Here is a 10,240-nt window from a genome sequence, read left to right as displayed (position 1 = left end):
ATTATAATATATATATATATATTAGTATATTTTGGTAGCAGTCTTTCCTGTAGACATATATTATTAAATATGACCGAAAAAGTAAGATTAATAATTCTAACACGAATTTTCTCAATCTTTCGTACATTTCTTTTCACTGTTGGAGGTAATTCAAAAATCAATTCTCCAAAATTCATTTTTATATTCATATTCATTTATATTCATTTATATTTTTTATTATTCATAAAAAAAAACGAATTTTGGAGAATTGATTTTTGAATTACCTCCAACAGTGAAAAGAAATGTACGAAAGATTGAGAAAATTCGTGTTAGAATTATTAATCTTACTTTTTCGGTCATATTTAATAATATATATATATATATATATATATATATATATATATATATATATATATATATATATATATATATATATATATATACACATACACACCTGTTTCCAGTTCGTCCTCGCTAGACCCAGTTATATGACCACCACAATTTGCTATTTATGTGTACTTCGACAAATTATTTAAAGAATATGTAGGGTACAATTTGGCATTTATGGGTGAAAATTGCGTTTATGACCAAGAGCTGCATAACTTGATACTCTCCTCGGCATATGTGACGTCGTTCAACATATGTGTGTGTGTGTGTGTCGCCCTTGATCATATGTAAGGACACGTGACATATATGAAGCCCATTATCCTTTATGTAGCCCCTTGTTCATATATGTGAGGCCCTTCAATATATGTAAGGCACGTCAATATTTCCGCACCTTAGACACTACAAAGGTGCATGGTGGGATTAAAGAGAGTTAATCGCGCCACCAGCTCTGCGGGTGACATCCACCACCGGGTGGATGTCACCCGGGTGACATACTACAGCAGTCTAAGTACCCAAAACACGTTAAATTCACACTCAAGCAACATACCTTTCATAATACCATTTTGTAGAAAACAGTTTACCAATACATAAAGAGAAATAACCCCTAAATTAAGCGTTCTTAACGAACAAATATTTACACGAGTGTTGGGGAGTTTATTGCCTCTTCATCAAGGCCGGATTTGTATATAAAAACCTGAGTGGACACCCATGTTTCTCTCACTCTCCCTCTCATTCTCCCCCGGTTTTCCTCAGTGAGAGCTCTCATCACACCCAAGAAACACCATGAGGTATTATTTTTAAGCCGGTTTTTAGCTTGAGGTAACATTAAGCTTAGTTGTGGAAAGCTGATATGAGAGAGCTTATTTGTTGAGAGAATGGGGCTGAATTCATACTCTCCAGTGAGTTTCAGTTTGGCTTCCTTATACACGCGTTCATGAACTGCTGGATTAGTTCTCGTTGTTGCCTTCCCCCATCCCCCACAGGTACAGCTTCGTTTTATCATATCTCTCACCCACAGGTACAGCTTCATGTTATCATATCTCTCACCTCTCCCCCACAGGAACAGCTTCGTGTTATCATATCTCTCACCTTCTCTTCTCACCTCTCCCCCTCAGATACAGCTTCATGTTATCATATCTCTCACCCTCTTCTCTCACCTCTCCCCCACAGGTACAGCTTCATGTTATCATATCTCTCACCCTCTCCTCTCACCCCACAGGTACAGCTTCGTGCTACTGGGTCTCCTGGCCTTCGTGTGTGCCACTTCAGGCTTCACAGTCTATGGCAAGGACAGGATGGCTTTATTTGACGCCCTTCGGATTATCAGGTACAAAACCTTCAAATTGTTTGGCTGATAGCCGGGATTTTGATGCAGAATGATACTCAAAATTTGCAGCGTTTTGAGAGTGGATTTGAGAAGCCGGTTGAGTAAAGGATTGAGTGACCAGTTGAGAGCAGGGAATAGAGGCCGGTTGAGAGTGGAACTGATGTTGGTCGATTTAGAGTGGGATTAAGTGGTCGGTTACGAATTGCTGAGACGCCGGTTGAACATTGTGCTACTGTTCATTCATCCGGCCAATTTAGAAGATCCCCAGGAATTTACAAATTCGTTAAATGATTCTGAAAGAACAATAAGTTACAGCATATGTTTTACAGGTATATATGTGAATTGATGAAAATAAATTCAGGTACACATATCTGTATGTGTGTGTGTGTGTGTGTGTGTGTGTGTGTGTGTGTGTGTGTGTGTGTGTGTGTGTGTGTGTGTGTGTGTGTATCTGCATGCATGTAAAATGTGACTTAAAATAGGTACATTTAGAGGCCTACGGCTGAGCGGACAGCGCTCGGGATTCGTAGTCACAAGGTTCCGGGTTCGATCCCCGGCGGAGGCGGAAACAATTGGACAGAGTTCCTTTCACCCTGATGCCCCTGTTCACCTAGCTGTAAATGGGTACCTGTAAACAGTACATAGTAGCAGTAAATAGCAGTAAACAAGAAAATACCTGAAATAATAATTTTCTCCCAGGAGAAAGTTACAACATTGGAAGGGTTCACAAACTCATATTTTCTATTTAACTGAAAGATTTATTTTTTACCCTTGCAGAAACAATACCATTGGAGTGAGTATTGAAGACAGCAATGAATCTAACAGTAAAGATATCAAAGACACTAGCAGTGAAGAACTCAATGGTGTGAAAAAAGAGAGCAGCGAAGAAAACAGTAAAGAAATCAGTAAAGAACGCAGTGATGTTGTGAGAAAAGAAAGCAGTGAAGACAGCACCGAAAAAAGCATTGAAGACAGCACCGAAAAAAGCATTGAAGACAGCACCGAAAAAAGCAGCGAAGAAAACAGTAAAGAACGCAGTGATGTTGTGAGAAAAGAAAGCAGTGAAGACAGCACCGAAAAAAGCATTGAAGACAGCACCGAAAAAAGCAGTGAAGAAAGCAGTGACTTTAGCAACGAAGAGAGCACTGAGCCCCCCAGCGATGAAAGCCGTGAATAAATCGGCAAAGAAGGCAGCGGCCATGAAAGCAATGAAGGCAATGACGTCAGTACCAAACACTCGTGCATTTACCGTCTACTAAATGCGTGTCCATCAACGAAGTCCAAAAACGCATGTACATCAACGAAGTCCAAAAAGACATGTACATCAACGAAGTCCAAAAAGACATGTACATCAACGAAGTCCAAAAAGACATGTACATCAACGAAGTCCAAAAAGACATGCACATCAACGGTGTATTTAAGATAGTTTATGGTTGCTGTAAGAATGACATAGGTGATGATTTATGGTATTGATATTATTCAAAAATTATGTAAAGTGTGTTAGATATGTGAATTATATACATATATTTTTTTGTTACAGGAGTTATTTAAAATCTCTAAAAGTCACTTATAGTTTATTCATAACTTTCAGAAAAATTTTCTTGCTGAACTTTGCACATTATTCAGTCAAACATAGTTTAGCTTAACTAGAAATATCTTCTCTGATAAATTTTCCAAACTAAAATAATTTTCAGAACAAAAATAATTTTCAAAACAAAATTCTTTTTCTAAACAAAAAAATTACTTAAATTCTCTGCATCTGAAATTATATTTTGAAGATACTTCTGAAACAAAATTATTTATACCAATAATCATTTGTTCTATAATGTATAGCCAAGTAAAAAAAAAATCTAATATGTTGTTAAAGGTTATTGTTCCAATCAAATGTATTTCTCTTTAAATATAAGTATTTGCAAAGGTTCAAGGTTATTTTAATATACGAGCAACATCAAATCTGGTACAAAAATCAGTTTAATATCGAGGATCCCACATGGGAATCTCGTTCCTCTTGTGGCTCTTACCTGTAGCTGTGTTCTGTGTCTGGTTTTCAGTATAGTGAGAATTACAACTCCTGCCTTACACAAGTTGTTTGAGGCAAACGACAAACGGCTGATGAAGTAAATGCACCAGAATATTGATGTTATTCATCCTATTGGTGAACCCCTGATTGGGGGGCCCCCTGGACTCTGAAATCATATGATGAACTTGGATGATTCCCATCCAAATGCCATACATGGATGGTTCCAATCCTGGTAGGCAGGCTTGCTGACCTTCTCACCCACCTCCCTTTTCCTTGTTTTATCTTGACATGTTACATTAAAACGTTCATTTCTATTGATTTTACCAGCTTTATTCTCCATGTTTTCTCTCCCTTCACGTTATTTTTCAATCAATTTAGCCTCCGCTATTCATTACAGGATAAGTAGCAGAGAACCACTATGGATCTGTGTGTGTGTGTGTGTGTGTGTGTGTGTGTGTGTGTGTGTGTGTGTGCGTGTGTGTGTGTGTGTGTGTGCGTGTGTGTGTGTGTGTGTGTGTGTGTGTGTGTGTGTGTGTGTGTGTGTATTTACTATTTGGGTCTGCAGAATCGAGCTATTAGCTCTTGGACCCCGCCTTGCTAACCAATCTATTTTTCCTCTAGTATATCTACTACGTATATTTCTTCTACATATATTACACACACACACACACACTTACTCACGCACCCCCCCGCCCCACACACACACATCCCCAGGAAGCAGCCCGTAGCAGCTGTCTAACTCTCAGGTACCTATTTACTGCTAGGTAAACAGGTGCACCACGGTGAAAGAAACTCTGCCCATTTGTTTTCGCCTCCGCCGGGAATCGAACCATTGGGACTACGACCCCCAAATGCTGATAACTCAGCCGCGAGGCTCCGCGCGCTCGTGTGTGTGTGTGTGCGTGTGTGTGCGGACCAGCATATAAATTGTCCATTATGTACCAAGTTGTAATTCACAGCCAGTTACAGATCCATATTAACTCACACACGCCGACTTATATTTGTACCGCGCATAAATTGTACCAGAGACGAGCAAGCAGACAAATATGTCATCTCTTCAACACCTTCCAACATACATCAGTCACAAAGTTGGCTTACAGCCCGGCACCCGCGGATTCGCAGCAACATAAAATGCAGTCAAGATTACGTTTCACAATTTAGCCAAAAAATTAGAATTTGCCATTTATTTTTCCTTGTCTGTAGCGACACATGGCACCTTAAGGTGGGATGTGTCACTTAATTACTCTCACGTGGAAGGTCAGGTGTATATATCTGCTTGGAGCTCAGTCCTCTGTCAATTACGACACCGTCACGCCAGAACTCCATCATGAGGTGAGAACTCTTGGTCTTGCGAGTCTTTTTCAGGTGGGAAGTTTAGATGTAGCAAAACTCAGCCCTGACAGGTTCCTCTAGAGTTATAATTAGATGTAATGAAGCCCAAAATGCACCTGAACTACGTTCACTTGGTCCAGATTTAAGTTAAACTGTGCTTAGTTGAGTTGAATTAGGGTCAGTAATTTTTTTTCTATTCGGTTCAGACTTTAATTATCTCGACCTTTTTTATTTCAGAAATATTTAAAGAAATGTTCAGAAATATTATTTAAAGCACAGATGCACACACGCGCGCACACAATCATATATATAGTGCACTAATTAATGAAATACACAAGAACATATATATGTGTATGTGTGTGTGTGTGTGTGTGTGTGTGTGTGTGTGTGTGTGTGTGTGTGTGTGTGTGTGTACCAGAATCTTGGATTTGTCAACTTTAAACAACAGCTTCCCATCTGTCAGGCATTTTAAAATCGTATCTGAATCGTCACACAGTGATTTCTATTTTTCTTGATTTATTTCCAAGTCTTTTTTTGTTTGTATATGTGCATATGTTGCTATTTAATCCTTTGTTTAAATCGTTGATATATTAAATCGATAAGCAACAGAAGTTCCATATTGGACAGAGTTCTGGAGCACTACAATTTTTACTTGGTATATAGGATCATTCCTGTTCAGTGTGATCAGCGACTTTGACTTTTGTTTGCTGTTAACTTGATGTAAAGAATCATTTTATTTATCGAAATCACTGACCATGTCATTTGTTTGCCTTTAACTTCATATTTCCCTTCATCGTTCCAATCTCTGATTAAATTATTAATGATTAATAACTAAGAAGAAGAGGAATTGTTTAGGTTCTAATTAATGCCACCAGAATATTTCCTTCTAGCAACCCAGTGATTATATTATTTAATATTTTGTTACATTAACTTTCATTAACATTAACTAATAAATCCGCTAAACTTTCATTAAACATTAACTAATAAATCCGCTACACAACTTTATAACTACGTGGTTGCTCTAAGAAACACATAGCTACAAATTTTCTTCAGTTCTTGAGTATACTTGAGAGCCACTAACACTAGTGACCTCGACGAGGACTGGAAGCCGGTGGCTTGTCGAAGGTTCTCCCCCATTATCTCTCACTTTCTCCTCTTACCTCCCGTCCACAGGTACAGCTTCGTGTTATCATATCTCTCACCTCTCCCCCACAGGTACAGCTTCGTGTTATCATATCTCTCACCCTCTCCCCCACAGGTACAGCTTCGAGTTATCATATCTCTCACCTCTCCCCCACAGGTACAGCTTCGTGTTATCATATCTCTCACCTCTCCCCCACAGGTACAGCTTCGAGTTATCATATCTCTCACCCTCTCACCACAGGTACAGCTTCGTGCTGTTGGGTCTCCTGGCCGTCTTGTGTGCCACTTCAGAAGCTGAACAGCAAAAGAACAACAGCGGCCAGCCACATGTGATCATATACGAAGGATTTCACAATAGCAGGTTAGCAGTCTTAATAACCGGTGTGGCATTTAGTAGGGCTGGTTTGAGAACACATTTGAATTGCGTTGGATTGATTAAAGGTGGAATTGAGTAATCAACTGAAAATAAGATTGAGGAGGGTTGATTGGGCTGGCTTAAAGGGGGGAAAGTGTGGCTGATTAACAACAGTTAGAATGTTTTTTTTTTTTTGGGGGGGGGGGAGGATGTTGTTTCTCTCTCTCTCTCTTTCTGTTCATTTTATCAGGCCTGGTGATACATTCTAAAATGTTATAATCTAGCAGTTTTCTAAACTTTCCCTCACTTGAAGTTTTAACTAAGAAACCGAAACGTTTCTCATTTCTTTCCCAAACTTTCTCATATTCATGGAATACCTCAAAGGTTTTTCAATAAATACAAATTAAAAAAAATGATTTCATTGTACAGTTGAGTTAGCTACATTTCAGGCTACAATTGTAATGACTAGCATGCACATATGCTCTGTGAATGAGCTCAAGCTCTTGGTCCTACCACTTAAGCATCTCTCGATTGAGGTTATGACTACATACATGAATGAGATTAATAATATTCATACTTCATTTCATGATTAGAGTATCCCCCTTTTTTTATGGCGCTTAAATGAAGAAGGTTTGAGTTCGTTGTATTTCACGTACGTTTACCTCGTACAGAGCCACTCACATCTGTCCTCAATTATGGCACTTAGTATTTTCTAAATAGTTTATGAAACGCTGTAAGGTCGTTCTCCACCCTATGTAGTTATGGTTATAAATAACTTCGTAGCGCTTCGGAGCTCATAAAATGTTAAATGAATATACAAACTAAGCCCCCATGAATGGGCAGAGATGTTCAGGTTTCGCAAGTAAGCTTTTAAGTGCTGGACGAATTCTGGCCCATGGTTTCTCCTTTTGTTAGGCCGTGAGAGTTCCCAAAAGGTATTTCTGACCCTGATGGTATTGTCTCCTGCCACACTCTTGACCCTGAGTGCTTTTGTGTTGCTGAATCCGTAAACAAGCTCCTTTTAACTAATTTTTTTTTAATCAGGCCTTTTTTTTATCCAATGTTCGACGATAACAGCGAAGAGAGCAGTGACGAAAGCAGTGAGAGCAGTTCAGAGAGCAGTGAAGAGGGCACTGAACAGGACACTGTAGAGTACAGTGAAGACTATGAGGAGGAAGAAAGGCAATTCATGAAGGGTAAAAAACGATTTAAGCCTAATAATACCAGACCCTCCCGTCGCCGGCGCACCACCACCACTACCACTACCTCCACTATTGCGTCCAGCGTCGCACAATGACAATAGAACGCCAGATGAAACCTTAATGCATGCCAGATAATTTCAACAAATGCAGCAAAGATAGGTGCAAACAAAAACAAATGGGGCTTGTGCTTCCGAACCCATTATGTGCCTCTGTAACCCTTTCCACTACCGCCCACAAGATGGGTATGGGGTGCATAATAAATGAACTAAACTAAACTAACTAGCTTCCACAAAATCACAAATCACCATAGACTGACCAAAGTCCAAAAAAACAAAAAAAAAAACTTTAACTTATATCAACTTTAATAATGGAAGCACAAGAACGTGAATAAAGAACACCGAACGCTAAAAATTTAATTTTATTTCACACAGATTTTATACGAAAGTTATTATCATTGGCAAAATTTACATTCCAGTTAATGTTACAAGCTACTTCAGACATAAATTGTGATGGGTTATTTAAGGACTATAGAGCACTGCATAACATCAAGAAGAACAAAAATAGGGAACAAGAACTGCCTGTTCTTGAACCAGAGAAACAATGCCAAAAACCAGTTCATCATAATACTAAAATTAACAAAATTAAATATAATATACAAAATTACTCCTTTTAGGTATAAAATTAATAAAGATTTAGATGAGAATCACAAAACATAAATAATAAAGCAATAAATAAAAAAATGGCCAAATTATAACGAAAAAGTAAAAATAATAATATCTAAAAAAAACAGAATGGCAAAACAATAACAAAAATAGTAAAAACAATAGAATACAAGACATAGAACAACATCAAAATAATAAAAAAAATAATAAAACATAACAAATAAAACAGTACAACCATAACTGAAGTAAAAATAATTACAAAAGACAAAATATAGAACAACGTCAAAGAAATAACAATAACAAAATCAATAAAACACAAAACTCAAATAAACTATAAAAGACACAGTAAAAAAGATTCAAAGTACGACCAATAAAACACAGCAGCAAAAGAAGAAACAATAAAACAATGAAATAGCTAAACAATCCCGAAACAAGGACAATAATAACACTAAACAACGTTCAAAAAGCAAGAACAGTAATAATACTGTTATTCATGAACATAAAGGCATTGATTTTGAAATATTAAACAATGTCTTAAGAGCCAATATAGTTAAATGCAATATTTTGTCAAATGTTATATTGTTATTAAATTTTATAACACGTTTTCAGATATGAATAAAACTCTTGTTTTGTCCATATTAATATTCATTGATAATAAAATGCAATATCGACGTTTGTGTTTATATAACCCCAATACGATAACATGCAATTACAAAATTTTCAGAGAGAGGGAGGGAGGGAGAGAGAGAGAGAGAGAGAGAGAGAGAGAGAGAGAGAGAGAGAGAGAGAGAGAGAGAGAGAGAGAGAGAGAGAGAGAGAGAGAGAGAGAGGGAGGGAGAGAGAGAGAGAGAGAGAGAGAGAGAGAGAGAGAGAGAGAGAGAGAGAGAGAGAGAGAGAGAGAGAGAGAGAGAGGGGGGGGGGCGAGAGAGAACTAGAAACAATTGAATGGAATGCCTTATTCCAGGGGATAACACCATTACCAATCATATACTGAATCACTAGCACGTAGCTGTACTGTATCACATACTGTATCCTCATTCCTCAGCGGTGGCAGTAAGTAATCAAACTTTCTGACCACCCATAGTTTAGCTATGGATGTCAGGTGCCTGGTAGGGTCGAAAACAAAGCTAGAAGATCTGAAAAGTGACCCTCTCCTTACGTAGGACGCATTCACAAGATCTCAAAAGGCGTCCTTTTTCCTCACAACAAAAGCAGTCACAAGAAATAAAAGGCGTCCTTCTGCTCTTAACATTAGCGTTTAAAAGATGTAAAAAGGCCCTCCCTATGCTCACAATAACAGCATTTATGAACATAGCACAAGTTCTTTTCCATTTTGAGTATCTACCACTTTCCTGAATAGCTCAATCCGCGATTGTCCAAATGTTTGGGCACCATTCCTTCCCCTTCGTCCCATCCCAAATCCTTATCCTGACCCCTTCCCAGTGCTTATATAGTCGTAATGACTTGGGTCTTTCTCCTAATAGTTCCCTTCCCTCTTGAATAGCTGTGGTTGGAACACTCCAGTTGTGGTTGGACTGTTCTAAGCATCATGTGCTTTCAACACTGGAAAGATGTTGTCAGCCTCAGAGTTATGTATAAGATCAAGGTTCCTCACCTGGTCCAACTTCGTGGATGTATATAGGAGCTGTGTGGGTGTGTGGTTGGGTGAATATAGGAGCTGTGTGGGTGTGGTTGGGTGTATATAGGAGCTGTGTGGGTGTGGTTGGGTGTATATAGGAGCTGTGTGGGTGTGGTTGGGTGTATATAGGAGCTGTGTGGGTGTGGTTGGGTGTATATAGGAGCTGTGTGGGTGTGGTTGGGTGTATATAGGAG

General features: G+C 38.5%; 2 protein-coding genes across 2 annotated transcripts; both read left to right on the top strand.

The window, feature by feature from the left end:
- The first annotated feature begins 1,030 nt into the window (after window positions 1-1,030).
- On the top strand, window positions 1,031-3,617 carry LOC123773653 (uncharacterized protein DDB_G0280579). The gene is made up of 3 exons (XM_045767473.2): window positions 1,031-1,154; window positions 1,586-1,693; window positions 2,471-3,617. Exons 1-3 carry the CDS (start codon window positions 1,150-1,152, stop codon window positions 2,868-2,870), a joined length of 513 nt encoding a protein of 170 aa, XP_045623429.1. The 5' UTR covers window positions 1,031-1,149; the 3' UTR covers window positions 2,871-3,617.
- A 1,362-nt stretch (window positions 3,618-4,979) lies between these two features.
- On the top strand, window positions 4,980-9,002 carry LOC123773604 (histone-lysine N-methyltransferase SETD1B-A). The gene is made up of 3 exons (XM_045767396.2): window positions 4,980-5,045; window positions 6,430-6,549; window positions 7,621-9,002. The coding sequence occupies exons 1-3, from the start codon at window positions 5,041-5,043 to the stop codon at window positions 7,838-7,840; spliced, it is 345 nt and encodes a 114-aa protein (XP_045623352.1). The 5' UTR covers window positions 4,980-5,040; the 3' UTR covers window positions 7,841-9,002.
- The last annotated feature ends 1,238 nt before the right edge of the window (window positions 9,003-10,240 follow it).

Source organism: Procambarus clarkii, chromosome 72, assembly GCF_040958095.1.
Source record: "Procambarus clarkii isolate CNS0578487 chromosome 72, FALCON_Pclarkii_2.0, whole genome shotgun sequence".
In the NCBI taxonomy this organism is placed as follows: domain Eukaryota; kingdom Metazoa; phylum Arthropoda; class Malacostraca; order Decapoda; family Cambaridae; genus Procambarus; species Procambarus clarkii.
The sequence above is the reverse complement of the archived record's forward strand: the minus strand, read 5'-3'. Positions and strand labels throughout refer to the sequence as shown.

What these genes read in the sequence shown, in the direction of transcription:
- LOC123773653 (XM_045767473.2), top strand. An exon ending in GACGCCCTTCGGATTATCAG is followed by an intron (nt 1,694 to 2,470) that starts GTACAAAACCTT and finishes TTACCCTTGCAG; the next exon opens with AAACAATACCATTGGAGTGA.
- LOC123773604 (XM_045767396.2), top strand. An exon ending in GAAGGATTTCACAATAGCAG is followed by an intron (nt 6,550 to 7,620) that starts GTTAGCAGTCTT and finishes CGACGATAACAG; the next exon opens with CGAAGAGAGCAGTGACGAAA.